The sequence below is a fragment of the Equus quagga genome, chromosome 6 (assembly GCF_021613505.1).
Source record: "Equus quagga isolate Etosha38 chromosome 6, UCLA_HA_Equagga_1.0, whole genome shotgun sequence".
NCBI lineage: Eukaryota > Metazoa > Chordata > Mammalia > Perissodactyla > Equidae > Equus > Equus quagga.
Window position 1 is genome coordinate 99,298,207 of NC_060272.1, and position 19,340 is coordinate 99,317,546.

The following is a 19,340-nucleotide window of genomic DNA, read 5'->3' on the forward strand; positions in this document are numbered from 1 at the left end:
CTTCCTTCTTTCCTTCTCTCCTTCCTTCTGCCCTTCACTCCTTGCTTCCTTCCTTCCTGGCTTTTACAGTTTTGCTCTTCTAATCAGCCCCACAGCCCACCCTTTCCCAGCCCCCTATTCACAACTCCTGGCAAATGAGTTTCTTATGTTGGATGTAGAGTGTAAATATACCTAAAGGCAAAAAAGAGGAGCAAATTGAAATGTTTCAGAAAATATCCCCTCCCCCATATATAATCCATATTCATTATGAATGAAATATACTTTAGAGTCCAAAGCTTCTGAACTGCAGTTTTTAGACTTGAAAGTGGCTTCACAACTATTTTATTTGGAGGTGGAGAAGTGACAGCTAAACCTTTTGTTTACAGACTCCTAGTGTAAAGTAAATGAATTGCAGAAAACAGATTTCAATAAAATTAGAGTGATTATAGGAGACACCCAGATGCAGGTCAAAGGGACTGAGGAATCCAGAAGACAGTGTTTCTTCCATATCACACCGACCCACGGCAGAGGGGAGAGAATGATAACAAAACAAAGAGCTTAAAGGAGAGGAAACGAATCAACTGGTTGACATCCGAGCTCCATAGGACCTTTCCCTGCCTCAAGAGAAGAATGAAAAAGGGGAAATCTTCCCTCTTCACACCCATTGGTTCCAGCAGTTCTATCCCTCCAAAGGTTGTTCACCGAAACTGGTGCTCACCCAAACCAGAAATCTTGGTGTAGTGTGGAGAAAAGACCATAAATTAAAAGAACAGTCATTTCCTCGTGCTTAGTCCATCAGATAAAACTGATTTAAAAGAACAATAATGGGTAATAATAATAATGATCAATAAGGTATCTTGATAGTCAATCATGTATACTAAGAACTTTACCAGACTCAGCTCATTTTACTGCCTCTAGAACCTGGTAAGTGTATTAGGCCCACTGTGAGGACAGGGAATCAAAAACTTAAACATAGCAGTTGACTGATCCAAGACTTGATTAATAGTAATAATAGCTAACATTTAATGAATCTTCTTGGGCAACTTGAAGTTGAACCTGAAGTGATTATCAAAGAACCTATTTGATTATCAAAGATCTCTTGGATCTCTGCGAATTAATTCATTTAACTATCAAATCCCTGCCAGGGAAATCTACTGTACTCCCATTTTACAGAGACTTAATTCTGCAGGTTGCATAGCTTGTAAATGACGGAGCCAGGGTTACAGAGGTAGTTACGTGGGTAGTAAATGATGGAGCCTGGGCTCTAAACCAGGCAGTCTTGATCTATAGGTGTTTGACTCCAAATCTAGATCTCTCTTAACCACAGTGCTACATAGCTCCTCAAGCAGAATCACAGTTAAATTAATTTTTTAAAAAACTATGCTATATAGAATACATATGCAATGAATGTGTGTGTCTGAAAGAATAGATATAAATAATATCCATCAATCAGCCAAGGCCAGTCAAATTCACACATTTGGAAGTTGCCCAAAAATGACCAATTCTTTTCTCTTTTAATCTAACTAATAAATGCTGTTTCCATGATGAATTATTAATATATGAAAACAGAGTCTTTAGTATGTATTAATGTGAGCCCTTAAGTTTATGCAATATTCTTGTTCTTGAATTTTCCTGTGTTTCTTTTAAGTTAAGATTAAAGTTTCACCTCTCCCTCTGGTTATTTATTATTAAGGCAAACTAATTTGTAGTCTGTCATGATGTATAATTTCCTTTTGAACAGATGGGTAATAAGACAAGCAGACAAATATGAGCATTCCTAAATGGGAAAAGATCAATTAAATCACCTGCTGTATGAGTACAATATAAATACCATCTTGTGAGGCGAGGATATGAAGTAGTTTCTTTCAACCTGGTTTAGGGATAGGGGATTAAATGTGGCAAACTTGATTTGTGTTTTTTGGAGCCCCTAAGCCAAAAAAGAAACATGAGGTTTAAACTCTGTGCTTAGGATTGCCTAGTTAAAGATCTTTCCAGTCTGAAAAATAGGTCTGTCGCACCTTAATTTTGATGTTGCAATCTACTATCAGCAAGAAGTGGATTTCAATTCTGAGAAAGACTTGTACTCTTCAGCTTAAAAAGACATTCAATGATTTAATTCACAGCTTTAATAGTAATGCTGGTGTCACGATGGGTATAGATTATATTTCCTGGGAGTACAAATATATGACTTCTTCAGCAAAATATGAAATGCAATGTGGCTAATCAGGTGCATCCCTGTGGGTGACTCTAAGGTTTTAGGCACGACCTCTTCACAGGGCTGGCATGACAGTAAAACTCAACAGCATCCCATGTGAGGTAGAACTTCATGACACCTCTCTGTGGCCGGAATTATCAAATCTATTTTTATGAGGGAAAAAATTGGGAGTAATCAGGTGACTACTTAGCCCACAGAAGTAAAAAGATGCAGGTCTTACTGGAATCAAGATGGAAACAGCAGTTTTAGACTCTGACTTGAGTTCCGCTCTTGACTCTGCCAATGTTTGGGCAGAGCTTTCTGGAAATTTAGTGAAGCCTGGTAATTTGGGACTCCTTTAAAACCACATTTAAAAAATATTTGTTTAGTATTTATTTAGAGATTGAGCAGAATGAGGGTGAGGTGGATCAGAAACACTGTTGGGAATGGAGGTCAACTGCTCCTCTATGAACATGCACCTTACCACAATCCGTAATCATCTTCATTAGTTAATTGCTTTTATTTTATAATCTGTCTTCTGCATCCACCTTACCCATCCACACATACACTAACACATTTGGATATAAGATCAATGAGGGCAGAGTCCTCGCCTGTCTTCATCAGCATGGCATCCCCAATACCTGGAAACATGCCTAATACATGGTAGGCACTCAGTAAGTATTTTCTCAATTAATTAATCAAGTTTATTCTGAAGATTATCATATGTTAGATGATTCTGACTTTCAAAAGGAATACAGTAATATTTCTGAAACTTTTGTAAGATGATTTCTCCAAGGGAAAAGCATTTATATTCATTTTATAACGTAAAATATATGTTTTATAAATAGAGTGAATGTTTAACCTACTTTTTTCTGAAAAGAATTTGCAGAGAATGTAAATTATGCAGCCCTCTCAGTATAAATCTGTTTCCATTTAACTGTTTTAATAATTTATCACTCAAAAGTACAAAGAACTTCACATGCTTACATACACATTTAAAACTGAGGGTAATTATTAAGTCATAGAGTGTTGGGTTGGAAATGGCCTTATGCAGTACCTAGTTAAACCCTGAATTTTGTAGAAACTCCAAATGTAGAACCAGAAGGCCAAGGATGTAAAAGGATTGCCCAAATTATGGAGCCAGCAAGGGCCAAAAAGACCTCGATCTTTAGAAAATCAATTTCATGTCCCATTTCTTCCTACTTTCCATTCAGTTAGCTTCAAAGACCATCATGCTTTCTCTATCTTTGGTGGAGTACTTTCTATGAGATGGTTAGTCCAACCAACGACTCTGCTAATACACTTTAGATAGGTTTCTTACTTTTCAACTAATACAGTCATATAAAAGCATATGGCGTGCTTACGATTACCACAAAAATCTCAGTACATTAAGCATCGTATAGAATATGAAATATACAATTAAACAAATAACTCATTCAAAAATAAATACATGAGAAAATGGAAAATAGTTCCACAAACAGGATAACTATCAAGGAAATCTACAACTACTCATCGTGCTCTTGGCCTGGTAGAATCCTCTCTAGGACTTGGTGCAAACAAAAAAGTTTATAAAATCTTCCTCAAAGTAAAAATCAGTATGCCACATTGAGAAAAGTACAAGCTTTGGCCTCAAAAGACTTCACCTTAAATCTCAGTTCCTACACGAACTAATTCTGGGACAGTTATGTAACCACAACTCTAAAATAGGAAGTCTCATGTGTACATTGTAGGCACATCAAAGATTAAATGAAATAATGTTTGTAGAGTGTCTGACTCATGGTGGCACTCAATAAATGGTGGTTATGGTGATTGCTGATAGGATAGAAAACAAGGGTCAATTCTTCATAGTGAGGCAAAGCACCATTAAAGGTGAAGAAACCAGGACAACCTAACCAATTAGTAAATTACATATGGAAGTGAAAATAATCTACATTTGCTTGAATTGTCCAGCTTCACTGTTCCAAAGTTTCTGAGGAATGAGGAGAGTAGGGAAGAAAACTGAAAGTATTCTTGCATAGCTCTCCATCTGTCTTTCCCACTGTGACGCACGTGATCGCTGGTGGTCATGTATGTAACTTATTCCTGTGTGCAATTTCTGGCAATAAAAATCATTCCATCTGTCTCTATCCCATTCAAGACATGCTATTGTAATGTAAGTGAGCATGACGTTATTATTGAGATAGGCTGGAACCTGCCATAGTACACGTTAAAAATAAACAATTTGCAAATGTATATATTTTAACTATCATTAATTATAAATTTCTTGGGATACATTCTCATAATGGATCAAGATTCAACCCCATCATTTATAAATGAAAAGACTGAGGTCCAGAGGAATTAAATGATAGTTCAGGGTCAACAGCTAACCTGAGGCAAAGCAAGAACCAAATCAAGAGTTCTTGCTACACAAAGTGCAAGAGGATCTTAAAGCTCCAAATGGCCTTCTGTTCCTCAGTGCCTCTCAAGGTACCATATTTCAGCTGTACAGTTGAAACCTAAGAATTTCATGTTGTCTATTCTTTTTCGATGAGTCTAAATTCCTTTTTCCATTTCCTAGAATGGTAGACTTCTGGAAGATATCTACTATTTAATTTTATTCAAGACATTTAATAAGACTAAGCATGTTCTAGGTCTGGGGATCCAGGAATGAACAAAATAAAATCTCTGCTTCCATGTCTATTGGAAGAAATTAACACAAAATAAAAAGAAATGAAAGCACAATCCTACCATTTGTGACCTTGGGTGGATGGACCTTGAAGCCATTATGCTAAGTGAAATAAATCAGACAAAGAAAGACAAATATCGCATGACTACACTTATATGTGGAATCTATAAAAAAGAATAAAAACCAAACTCATAGAAGAAAAGATCAGATTTGTGGTTACCAGAGGCCAGGAGTGGGGAGAAGGGGAACAGTAGGAAGGTGATCAAAAGGTACAAACTTCCAGTTATCAGACAAATAAGTATTAGGGATGTAACATAGAACGTGATGACCATGTATAGCTAACGCCGCTGTATGATATACAGGAAAGTTGTTAAGAGAGTAAATCCTAAGAGTTCTCATCGTAAGGAAAAAATTTGTTTTTTCTTTCTTTTCTTTTTATTGTATCGATATAAGAAGACAGATGTTAGCTGAACTTATTGTGGTAATTATTTCAAAATATTTTTAAATTAAACCATCATGCTGTATGCCTTATACAGTGATGTCTGTCAATTTCTCAATAAAATGGGGAAAAAATAAAATATTTTTTAATTAAATTAAATTAAAACTACAATATTTTGAATAGTGATAAGAGTTAAGGAGGAAAATAAAGCAAGAAAGGATGGTACAGGAATATGTGGGAAGAAGTACAATTAATGAGCTGATGTATTTTAATTCATTGTCATTTGATAATGAGAGATAGAGGACTGAGGAATAGTCACTCCTAAAACCTGCCCGATCATGTCAGTGAAATATCCATCAACTGTGCTAGCTCCCTATTGAGCCTCCATTTTAATTACCCGACACCACATTTAACCAGAGGGAAAACCTGCCTGGCAATCTGGAGAGGCATGGAGGAAAATCAGATCCCAGTCAAAACTCTTTGAAACCAGAATATGGCAAGATTGTGCTCGAAACTGTTTTAAATGTTATCCGTTTTTCTTTACATTCTTTATTATTTTTTAAAATGATTTACTTTTATATTTACAATATTTTAAAAATTTTATTTGCCTTATCCTTATTCTGGAACACTGTACTCAACAGGGTTTTGATTGGGTGTATTCTCCTGCCTTCTCCGCACACTATGAATATTGTAAAAAATGAAGGCACAATATGATATTCATAGCAAGTTCCTGGACGATTATTGCTTATTCTACTTCAGAGGTTTGGAAATGAGACTTTAAGATTTCTTCACCAGTTTTAGACATCGTTCATTTTGATTATTGTGTGTCAAGCATGAGAGTATATATTTTCAATGTCATGTTCATTGCCAAAATAAAATCTCTGCATTCCCAATGATATGACTCAGTGTCACTGTGCACAATACTGACTTCTCTGTGTAGCAGAGAAAACAGGTCAGAATGAGAATATTTTGGTCTAATGTAGGAAGGGAGATTTGGGGTCTCCAGTGCTGTGATTGATAAGTGTTAGCAAATCTTCACAGTGAGCAAAGAGGATATAAGAAATGTTTTGGTTGCTTTGTTTTCTCATTTTTAATCTTTCCAATAGTACAGAAACTGAGAAAGACATCTGATAAGGCTGCGAGACGTTTGTCTAAGACAATGTTCTCCACCTAATGAGAGTTGATGAGCACTTACTTTCAATGGCCTTGATTTTATTTTCCCATGGGACACAAGCAGCTTTGAAGTTCTCAAAATCACGGAGAAACTTTGCCCATTTCTGAAAAGGAAGCCAAGCACAACAGTAAAACCCAACCTTGTTTGTCAAGATGTTTCTCCCTCACCCCCATCCCAAATATCTCAAGACAATGAGCTTGGAAAGATCTCTCTGGCACTACATACTGCTTTTTGGAAAAAAAGAAAACGTAGGTTTCACTTGCCTCCTTGTTCCCCATCCACCCATAGGCCAATTTAATTAAAAAATGTTTATTGACTCTTTGCTTCATAGTAATAATAATGACCACCAAGAAAGATCTGTTTATTCTGCTGGATGACAAAAGAGCAGACACGGGGTTAGCACTTAATAAGGTGATCAGCAAATGGTATGTGTTTAATTAAATATTCATTTCATGAAGGAATTAATGAAATATGAATAAGACATAGTTCTTGCCTTGAAGGGCTTCTGGGTCTACTAGAGAGGACTGTACATAAACAGGTAATTTCAATACAGGATGGTAAGTGCAATGACATGGGACACTTTTTATTCTAGTAAAGGGAGAACAGTCAGCTAAATGAAAGGCCCAGTGTCATAGGAAAGGGAAGAAGAAAAAGTATCATAAATTAGTTTTTAAAAAGATCTTCCTTCCATATTACCCCATGGTGTTGGGCCATTCATAGTTAAGAGGACAACTAGGAAGAAAGGGAATGAGGCAGATAACTTTGCATATGTGCACATTTTCCTGGGGTAATGTGTGTACTGGATAGACACATGGAGCCTAAATAATAGTATGAGACAAGTCTGAAGTTCAAAAGATTACCCAAACTAGAAATGATCTAAATGTCCATCCACAACAGAATGGATAAATAAATTGTGATATCTTCATACAGTGGAACACAACACACCAATAAAAATGGACTATACCTCCCACAACATGGGTGTATCTCATGAACGTAACATTGCATCAAGAAGTCAGAAAGAAAAGCATAAACACTATACAATTACATTTATTTAAATTGGGAGGGTTTAGTCAAGATAGGCAGCGTAGGTGGACTCTGAACTCACCTCCTCTCATGGACACAACCAATTTCCAACTACTCTTGGAAGAATTAACCCTGAGAGAGAACTGAAAACTAGATGAAAAGAACCCCTGCAACAAGAGACAGTCCTGACTGAGGTGGAAGAGGCAGAAATTCCTTTCTGGAGAGGAAAAATGCCACCTTCATGAGCCATGGCACTTCATGGCCAGCAGGGAGCAATCCTAAGGTACGCAGCCTTCCCTGGAAGAGTAGGGGAATCAGAGAGGAGAGCATTACCACTATAGGCAGCCTTTGGACTCTGCACAACTGAGATAAATGTCATAATATCTGGCTTTTGCTGGCCATTAACTACAATGGGGAATATCCTGAGAAAAGCTATTGGACATAAGGGAAAAAAAGGCCACTCTTAAAGGGACTATGCATAAATTTACCCATTTTGGAAAGCAACCTAAAATCACCAGAATAAAAGGTGCACAGTCCTTTGGTGAAAAGAGACTCACCTGATAGGCTCTGGGTACATCTCAGTGAGAGTTAAGACCTCTCCATGGACTGAGACATTGGTGGCAGCCATTATTGTGACCATACCAGCATGCTGACACAGACACTGGCAGATGCCATTGGAGTTCTTCCCCTGGCCTATTAGCCCAGTGGTCTGTCACACTCACTAGAGCATTGATTTAATCCAGCTCACCAAAGCAGGCAGCCTGACGTAGGGACTGGCCCCACCCAACAGCAAGCCCTTGGGCAACTTGTGGGCCTGTATAGGCAGGGTGCCTGGAACCTCTGCAGCCAGGATGGTAGGTCCACCTTTGTATGGCAGGGCATGTTCATGGAGAGGGTAGAGTTGTGAGATATTGGTAGAGTATGTGGGGCCTCTGCAGTGGGGTGACTGGGTCCACTTTAGTGGGTTGGGGTGCAAGCATGGGGTAGGACTGTGTTGATGGGGTATGTAGCCCTGTACGTGGTGGGACTTGTCAGCTACAGACTTGCGCTTCTCAAACAGCCACATAGGGGATCAGCCCCATCTTCCAAAGCCTGAAACAATTGGGTGCTCTCATGCCTGGGGCCAGCCCCACTCAGCTGCAATCCTGAAAGAGCTGACAGCAATCTTGCAGGCTGGAGGCCTACAGCAATTGTAAGCCCCTGAGCCTAGCAGCCAGCCACACTGGGGGCCTACTCACTTACCAGAAAAACTGCAAGAGGAACATGCTATTAGACCATATAGCCAACCATGCTAGGGCTCCCCATGCCCAAGAAAGTGACTGAAGGGTCCATAGCAGCCACACACAGCTGAGCATTACAACCAGCCAGCCAGGGTGACAGCCTAGCCTCCCTGGGCAGCTTCAGCAAGAGCAACCCTGCCACAAAGAAGGACACACATAGCCCACACAGGGAACACTCCTGGGACATTTGGAACTTGTGACTAAAGGGAAGCACACTGTTGAGCCTCATAAGGCATCTCTTACATAAGGCCACCTCTCCAAGATCAGGAGACATAGCTGACCTATCTAATACATAGACAGAAGCAGAGAAAATGGGGCAAAATGAAAAGACAAAGGAATACATTCCAAGTAAGGTAAAAAGACAAAACCCCACAAAAAGAACTAAGTGAAACAGAAATAAACAATCTACCTGGCAAAGAGTTCAAACAGAAAGTCATAAGGATGCTCACTGATCTTTGGAGAAGAATTGATGAACTCAGTGAGAACTTCAACAAAGAATTTGAAAATATAAAAAATAGCCAATCAAAAATGAAGAATACAATACTGGAAATGAAAAATTCACTGGAGGGACTCGATAGCAGAGTAGATGATACAGAGGAATGCTTCAGAGAACTGGACAAAAGACTAGAGGAAATCACCCAAGCTGATCAGAGAAAAGCAAAACCAATTAAAAAGAATGAGGACAGTCAAAGGGACATCTGGGACAATGTCAAGCACACTAACATCTGTACTATAGGTATCCCGGAAGGAGAAAAGAGAGACAAAGGGGCAGATAATATATTTGAAGAAATAATAGCTGAAAACTTTCCTAACCTAAGGAAGGAAACAGACATTGAGGTACAGGAAGCACAGAGAGCACCAAACAAGATAAACCCCAAGAGGTCCACACCAAGACACATTATAATTAAAATGTCAAAAGTTGAAGATAGAGAATCCTAAAACCAACAAGAGAAAGGCAAGAAGTGACATACAACAGAAAGCCCATAAGGCTATCAGCAAACTTCTCAGCAGAAACCTTACAGGCTAGAAGGGAGAGGAACATTATATTTAAACTGCTGAAAAGAAAAAACCTACAGCCAAGAATACTCTACCCTTCCAAGTTATCATTCAGAATGGAAGGAGAGAGAAAGAATTTCCCGGACAAGCAAAAATTAAAGGAGTTTATCACCAAGAAACCAGCCATTTATTTAAATTGTAAAAAGAGGCAAAACTAATCATATATATATATATATATATATCTCACAGATATGTCTATCTAAATATATTTCATATTTAAGCTATATAAACTTTATTCACAAGCCTTCATCTTCATGGGAACACATTTAGCTTACAGGTAGCATGACATTTGTAAAGAGGGGAAATAGCAACTGCATACATACTTTGCTGTGCAAATTAAACATGATAACTTTATAAAAGGATTCAATTCAGTGCTTGACATACAGTAAATACTAAATAAATGTTAGTTCTTTTCTACCTTTTCCAAAAACTTGTGTTTCTATTGGTATATCATCTGTTTTTTTCTACCCAATTTATTTTTCTATCCAGTTGATATTGCTGGTAGAGAAGAGTTAATATGGCCCTGTAACCTGTAGACATGTTGAGAAAGAAACCTTCACCCGCAATCCATTAACCACCAGGAAATGAAAATGAAGGGGACACAATCTTACATTTGGAACTGAAAAAAAAATCACATGTCAGTCTTTTGCCATAAATCAATGTTTCTCAACTTATTTTTCATTTTAACTCCTCTAAGGAGCATTTTTTTCTGAATTGCACCGTGCCCCAAATTTTAATACCACAGATATACTGTGTATGTCCTGTATGTGCATCTGTGCTTTATACATGTAAAGTATAAGATTTTTTTCACTCTCTCATAATGGAGCCAATTTTCTCCCCCCGGGGGCAATATGGCTTCCATTGAGAATATACTGCATCAACCAAACTGAATTATGAAACACTTACCTTGGCCATCATCATCTTAAATGCAAACCACCGTTTTCCTTTGCCTTTCCCAAGAGCCCCTTCATTTTCACTCACAAATTTTTTTGCTTCCCTGAGAAAATAAAACAAAATAAGGGGTAGGTGGGGATGGGTTGAGAGTAACAGAACATAGAGGTAGTGAACATTTAATTTTATTAGATCTGCTGTTGTATTTCTTCTAGACCCTTAACAAGTGAATCTAAGCTGAATCTCATAGCCTATGGATTTGTGAAGGATGTTTAAGTTTTTAAATTCTGGCCAGGAAGCACAAGACATATATTTTAGTCTCATTTAGTCATCAGCTGGTGTCACTGTAAAGCAAGGAATTTATGCTAAGTGTCAAATAGAGAACCCTAGTTCTTCTCATTTCTACCACATGTAAAACTAAATCTGAAGTTTACTTCAGATTCTGGCAATCAGAATGTTTATTTTAAAATATTTTCTTTCCTTCCTTTTTAAAGATTACTTTTTTTAAATAGGGCAGAGAGTTTAGGATAAACTGACATAGAACACACTTAGTGACCTGTTATATAGTCTCATAAAAGCAATTATAACTTAAAACAGAAAAATCGTACTGTGTAAAGCAAATAGGATTGAGGAAAGAGAGAAAAGGGAAGGAATATTTTTGGGCCTTGCATTCAGAAAGGGCTTCAAATTTAAACTTTAACTTTATTCCCAAACATTTATATATTTACCGTAGTCACATTAGTGTCTTTGTGTGTGAAAAAGCATTAATTCATCAAAATGGATAATGTGAACGCGTTAAATATACTACAATTTTGTAACCTTGTTTGGTCATTTTTGCTATTACTGTTTGTTTGATGTCTGAAAAGAATTTAGAAAATAGAGGTGGGCCAGGCTTCTCTTGATCTTTCGGGGCCATAAAGGGCAGAACCCAAGAGAACCCAAGAGAGAACTCAAACCTGGGCTGCGGTTCTGCAGGTGCAGCGCTGTCATCACCTGGATGGCCCCTGGGATGTGGAGTTTACAGACAAGACCTATCAACACTTAACTATAAAGAAACTTATTAATACGCAAAGTAAATCTTTAAATAATGGAAAGCTGGTGAAGAAATTTTTTGTAAGGTGTTCCTAAACTCATGATTTTACAATACTCAGTGATCAGAACACAACACACACTTGTTGACTAAGCTGATTGCTAGAGATGGTGGCTCATTATTCACCTGTGCATGCTCACCCACCTAGATTCTGCCATAAAAATACAAGCACGTTGGAGAAGATTCTCTTCAGTCATCAAATAGATGCCCAAATCAGCTCCTTGATGGCAGGGACAATATCTTGTCCTTTTGTATCTCCCACAGCATTGACCACTACTTTGACCATAGGAGGTGCTTAAAAAACCTAAACCTTCTGGAAATAGAGCTGATTGGTCTAACTCGGCACACATATAGACAGGGGAGTAATTAACAATGTATTTTCTCCATCAATTAATGCTCAAAATCAAAGTCACTCCTAGACTTTGGGATTGCACCCTTCTTCATCGGTCTTCTGAGAAGCTTAACAGGGCGACTCCTGGAAATGAAGAACGGTGACTAGACTAGCCTTGTCAAATGCCCTGACAGCCGGTATGACCTCTGGGCTGTGAAGATTAATTAAAAAATGGTTTCTAAAACATTCTACACATTTAAAACTGTTCAATAAGGACATATCAAAAAGTATAAACTGAGTTCGCATGGCTGGGTTTTAGATCCATGCAATTAAGAAAACAGATCACATTTAAGCATTAACGATGTGTTATGGAGATGGTAAGACAAGGATGAGTGTGGTACCTAGCAGACATTTATAAATTGTTGAACTGATCAAACTGAAAATGAGGTAACTCGAGTTCTAACCCAGCCTCTGAGACTTTGCCCACATTTTTAATGCTCTCTGTACACATGTTCAGGAGTGTCCTGCTTCTCAGAGGAAAACACACTTGCCCAGGACTCACACACACCTGAGCAAGTTCTGGCACAGTTTCTTTCAGTTACTATGTGGCCTTTAACAGGTCAGGATTTCCCCACAAACAAACAAATGGGAGGACAATTGCTTCCCTGTCTGCTTGGGTGGTGGTGAGAATAAAGCGAGATCATAAATGTGAAAGTGTTGAAGGAATTATTATACAGTCGATTCTCCTGTAACACATGTTTAGAAACTGAAAATTTGTTCTAACCTGATTGATAGATTATGGAACAATTTAAGCATAACACAAATTTTGTGTTTGCTTATGTGTGATCTTATGTACAAGAAATGCTTGATGAATGCAGAAAACTGCATCCGGCTAAACCTAGAAGAGTAGGAATACACAAAATACACAACCTCATCCACCAGCTACCTCACCACACCATGCATGTTAGAAAAACCACATCCATTCACTGCTCGTGTTCCACTCTTCACAATATAACACAAATTGCCAAACTTTCGAAGGGCATTTCCACAAGCAAACTTCAGGTCCTTTTCAAGGTAAATTGCAATATTTAGTGTAGTATTTATGTATTTCTTAACCATTTAACACATGTAAAATGTTGCTGCCACTTGATTAAATGTCTGTATTTTCTTAATGTACCACTGATGACATTTCTGAGTATTGTATCCTATCCCTATTTTTATATGAACCCTCAGGTTTTCATTTCTCAGTTTTACATAGCGTAGTGATTTTTTTAGGAACTGATACATTGTGTTATAGCAGAATTGACTCTAATTCAATTATTTGGCATCAAGAAACTTGAAATTCATAAAACCAAGTGCACATAGAAATTATCACTTCATTCTCTGTTATAATAAACATAAAAACGAAGAAGCAAAAATTCTTAGTAGTAAAACTAAAATTTGTTTTTCTAATGTAATAAAATATCTACTTTATGGGCATATCCTCTACTCTAGATATTTAGAGGATAATTTAAAAGACAATCAGTTTGGCCTATTAGAGTTATATCACTTTCTGGATGAATGGCCAATTAGAAAACATGTCTGCTCTAAGTCAAAAGTGTAAAGAAATAGCTGTTCTACTCCATATTTCTAACAACGTTTTTAATTTTGTGAGTTGATGATTATGTTACAGGAACATTAAACTAGCAAGATTTAGGAGAGAGGGAGGGAAGTCAGAGTTATAATCAAATTAAAATCACCACAAAATTAATTATAAATTCATTTAACAATATAGAAACCTATTTACGTGGCATTCATATGGTTTTTGTCAGTTATTACAAATATAATTTTCCTTTGAACAATCTAAACAAGTTTTTATTGTCTCTTCAGTTGCCAAGTTTTCCCTGATGCTGGGCATAATTTCATATTTCTCTCTCAATTACTGCCCCACCCCACCGTCAACATATGTACCCAGACTTTGGTTTTTCAGACAAAAGTCTGGACTTCACTCTACTCCACATAATCTCAGGTATGAATTTCTTCTCATCCCTAATTCCCTACCCCGTCTTCTGTTCTCCAAGTAATCTCCCCAAGTTTCATATTAAAGGGTACCCTGAACAGCTATTCTGGCTCATTCTGCAGCCCACTGCTCACCCTGGCCAAAATAACTGCTAAACTCAACTCATCAGAAATCTGGGGATAACTTTAAAACAAAGTCACAGGGGAGCAGAGAATAATTCTTTAGCAAGAACAGATCCTTGATGCCCCTAATCTGATGATCTTGGGGTGTAAAGATGTACCCCTGCAGCTTGCAGGCCTGGAAGAAGGGGCAATAGGCTGGAGGAGGTCAGGCCTTAACACTGTTTTCAGGGTTGACCTTCTCAATGAGCTAGCATGATTTCAGGATGGAAGAAAAGTAGTATCATCCAATCCTATCCTCCCTGGTAATAGATTTCTTAATCAGAAGTCAATGTCTTTCACCGTGCTACTGGAGACAAGATACGAAAAGAAAGTATCTGACATGGAGATAAATACTAACTGATACTTATGACACTAAGGTGCCCAGGACAGATATCAGAATGCATGAAAATAAAGAGCAGAGTCTTTGAAAACTAAAAAGCAACAAAATGTCTTCATATTTTTTCCTATGGTTAATCCATTTTGCTACCCGTTTGTATTTATCTGGATAATTTAAAGGGATTTTCCTACATAGCTAAAATGAAATAGGCTTTTGTGGATAAACTTTAAATATCTATTGGCCTCAAACCATCCAAATGTCTGACTGAAAAATGTGTGTCATCCCCTTGAATTGCATTCAACAAAAGCCTCCTGCCAAGACTGTAATCCGGTCTGCAGGTCTCAGAGCTCAAGCAAGCCCTGGTACACTGTGCACAGCTCTCTGTGCTGTAACCCCAGACCCAGGGATAAATAATTGAGTGAGGTCTATTTAATGACAGTAATACCTGGCCTCATCATTCATTTATCAACCCCTTGTGTTGGTAATTAGAATAATAAGGTTTCATGGGCTATCAAGAATGCTTTCACAGTTAGTTGAAGGAGCACACTTTGGCCTAACTTACAAAATAGATAATTTACCCAGAACACATGATACAACCCCGATGACACAGGGGAGTTAGGACACGCTATGCTGCCTTTGACACATTAGCATTCCAGGAAACTTGTTCCCTATTTGGGTTAGGTTGACTTTTCTTTCCTCTTGTTTTCAGTTTGATAATATGATTGAGCAACCAATTTATTGCTTAAGTAAATGAAAGACATTTCAAAACCAGTCTTTAAGGCAGCTGTAATCAAAACTTGTACTCATGACAACGTCCCAGTAAAGGGGTGAGAAGAGTAAGAAGTCTTTTCCTAAAAAACACTGTCATTTAAAAACATTTGACCATTTAAACCAACTAAAAGTCAGAACTCTGACTTTTCCTAAAATATCATTGAGTAATTGAAAGAAAGTTGCAGAGGTAAAAAGATATTCTAATGTGCAGAGATTGAAAATAAGGAATATAGGCCCCCAAGCTAATATAACTTTATAATTAGCCTGGTAGAATTATTTAAAATGATCCTAATACTGGAAGTGACTATCCAAAACATGTTTTTATAAAGAGGATGCTGGTGGCAGTAGTTGTAATGGTTAAGATGCTCAGCAGCTTCATCTATAAAATAGAAATAATAATAGCTATTCCACAGGGTTTTAGTGTGCTTAATAGGAAATAATGTAGTAATGTGTTTAGTAATTATGTATGCAATGTGTCCACGGCAAATATTAAGAGCTCTATAAATAGTAACTAGTACTAATGGCAGAGCACTATTGGGCTGCCTTCAAGTTTTATGCTGAGTCTCCAACTCACAAAGTTGAGAAAGGACTGGATATTTCCAGACAAATTCCCACAGAAAGTCAGTCTCCTTCCCCTCAGAATATCACTCTAATGAGATGTAGGAAGAGTGGGAATCGTTCTCGTTACTAAATGTGCAGGAGAGGATTCAGCCCCACTATTGAGACCTGATGAGTGGGCGCAGGTGTCGGGCTTCAGAAGCCCTGGTTGTGAGGCAGCCTGGAAGAAGGCAGCTGTGGATTCTCATAGTCCTGCTCCAGCCATGCAGTGCTGCTGCAGAGAGCTCAGGACATGTGGCAGCTGGGGAGTCTGTGATAAGAGGCAAAAAGGAATCTCCCTTGAATAGGACTTCATTCTATTCAGATCTGTGTTGTGTATCTTACAAATAAGACACACATTTGAATCCTGTTCCTAACTGTGTACTCTTGGAGAGATCGTTGATCCCAAACTTTCTCGCCTGTAAAATACGATCAGCAACAGTCACGGCAGCAACAGCTAACATATACCGAGCGCTTACCCTATGCCAGGCACTATTTATATCCATCATCTCATTTAATCTCCACGAAATCCTGCAAGGTGGGAACAGCTATTATCCCCACCTTACAGATGAGAAAATTGAGGATAAGATCAGTAAAATAAGTGCGCAAGTTTACCCTAAGAGTACGTGGTGCAGCTCGGCTTGGATTTGAGCTCGTGTCCCCAGTTTCCCCGGAATAACACCGTGATTTACCTCATGGGGTTGCTATAAGGACATATAAAAGTTGAGATAACATAGGCAAAGCAGTGCTTAGTATTTCATGGGTAAATTGCACTGTTGATTGTTACTCAAAGGTCTTTATTATTTTTCTGGGGAAATGTTGATGATGTGTCAGATAAAGCTTCAGAATAAAGAACAATTTGTACACTCTCCTTATAACCATATAAAAATAGTGTGTGTCAATGACCAAAGACTAAGCAATTATGCACATGATTAGTTCCTCTATTTTCCAAACTTATAATACTGCCATACAGTTTTGTTTACAGTAATAAAAATTGAGACTTTTGCTTATATATTTCAAGACATTGTGCCATATAAAGAGGGGGGAGAAAGTAGAAAGTGGCCTTAGACTTTTCTGTAAAGAATTTACAATCCCATTAGGAAGCCAAGGTATAGATAAATATTTAGGGTATCATCTAATTACTATTAAATAGGTAGTTGTAAAGTGCTGTAAGATTCAGATGAGAGAGTGTTAGAAGGAACCCTAAACAGAGGGAGGGTTCAGCTACAAGGACAAGGGGGCAGGAAGGACATTTCAGCACAGAGAAATGGTGTGAACAAAAGTGAAGAAATAAAAATGTACCCAGGGTCTTCAAATGGGTGATGAAGAGATGAAGAGAACAGTCTAAATGCTTTAGAGGAGGAGTTGGCATGCTCTAACGCCAGGCTCAGCGGTGTAGAATTCATTTTGATGTCAGTCAGAACCTGCGAGGGTTTTTGAGCAGGAGACTGGTAAGTGCAGTACAGTATGCAGTACTATATGAGAAATGTGGCAACGATGATATGCAAGATGGATTACAGGAAAACGAAATGAGAGGCTGGAGGCAACTTGATTTCTAATGCCTTTATATAGTTTGTTTCCTCTTTCTAGAATGGCCTTTCCCTCCTTCTCTGCCTGTTTTCTTCCTTTTCTTCATTTTCAGTTCAAGAGTCAAGCCAACACAACAGCTCCTCCTTAATGCCTTTCCTGATCCTTTCTTTCCAACTGTCCTCCCACCCAGGGTCAGCATGATTTAACCTCTGACTTCTATGAAGTAATTACCCTGTGGTCCATTTTCACCATTGCACTGGCATTGCCTGAAGGCAAGGTCTATGTCTTTTCTTCTAGTTTTCCAGTATTTAGTCTAGCACCTGGCACAGAAGTGAGTTTCAACAAATGCTAACTGAATGAATGAACATCTTCATGGACACTGGATGATAGTCAGGCCAGTGGTTCCTAAAGTGCCTCCACCTGAGAATCACCTGTGGGATCCTTTCAAAATTCCAAAGCCCAGGGCTCCCCAATCCCAGATCCCTTAAATCACAATCTCTAGAGGTGGGACAGAGGCATTAGCATTTTTGAAGCCCCTTAAATGATTCCAATACGCAACAAGTTGGGGGCCAGATTTGGAACCAAACCACATTTCATTTGCTGGGACTACTAAATTTAAGTCTTTACATTGGTTAAGCAGTTGTTGGAGGTTTGGGCTAAAAAGATGCCATATAAAATAATTTTGGTGTCCCCTTGGACTGGCCGTCCTGGATATATTTTGAAACTTGATAAATTGCTTTTGATGAATAACTTTTCTTTTCCTGTCCCTGCCTCACTCTTTATCTTACACCCCAAAGGGTAACCGACTAAATGACCATCTGAAAACAAACAACAAACACAGAGCTAGCTAAAAAGCTACTTATGCCTTCATATAACTTAGTAGCCTATATGTCTGGCTCCTTTTGGTGTGCTTCCTTTTAGATAGCACCACTTCACAGATTAAAAAAATAGACAGAGAGAGAGGTTACCAAGACCTCTAAAATTTTTATCAGCAGTAAATGTTAGAGTGATCTGCACACAAAGAGTTCTTGGGCTGTTTTTTCACTGGCTCCGATGAGATTCACGGAGATGTGGCAAAGCCAGCTGCTCGTGTTGGTGACTGACAAAAGCAAAGCTTGGGTAGGGCAAATGTGTATTAAGTTTAACGCTACTACCCATAAAAATTCTTCAGACCTAGGATGACTTCTTTGCTCCCTGGGGTTATGAAACAATACTAATTTTCATGGCTAGTTTAAACGTCAAATAAAGACTCAAACACATTTTAGTTATACCCTAAAAGTCAGTCAGAGTAATTTTAGATGAATCAAGGAAGAAACGACATAGCTGGGCTTTAGTGGTTTAACAGTAATAATAATTATAATAAGAATAAGAAGTATACTAGATCCTCTTTCTACTCATTGATTAAGTCTTTTCCTAATTCTGCTGTGTACCTGGTTAATTTAAGATTCAATTTATGGATCGAAGAAAATCCTTAGTATTATAATAGCAGAGGAGAGACCATACAGCTTTCCCCAGGAGCTAAAAGCTTATGCTGAATTTTAGATATCGGTCACAGCATAAATTGGTTTTCCTCCATAGAAGGACATCAAAAAATGCTAAGATTGTAACATTATCAGCAGAGACAATGTACGACTAAGTTTCTGTAAAGAATTCTTTCTCAGTGCCGAGTGGTCTATAATAGTAACTTTATAAATGTCTCTGTGGATCGTCTTATCAAGCTCTAGATCAAGGATTTTTTGTTTTATTTTATTTTTTTGGTCTTTTGTTTTAATAGATCAGTTGAGCATGCAATTAGCAACACTCATACCTAAGGTAGGTGTGGT

The 19,340-nt window shown here is 38.0% G+C and overlaps 1 protein-coding gene across 1 annotated transcript in view; it reads right to left on the reverse strand.

Annotated features, from left to right (window-relative positions):
• Positions 1-19,340, reverse strand: part of TMC1 (transmembrane channel like 1) — a 195,400-nt gene that overhangs the window by 71,979 nt on the left and 104,081 nt on the right. The window contains exons 5-6 of the mRNA XM_046663890.1: positions 10,717-10,807; positions 6,473-6,554 (exon numbers count right to left, since the gene is read on the reverse strand). Of these exons, the coding sequence (XP_046519846.1) occupies positions 6,473-6,554; positions 10,717-10,807 (173 nt within the window). The remainder of the gene's footprint in view (positions 1-6,472; positions 6,555-10,716; positions 10,808-19,340) is intronic.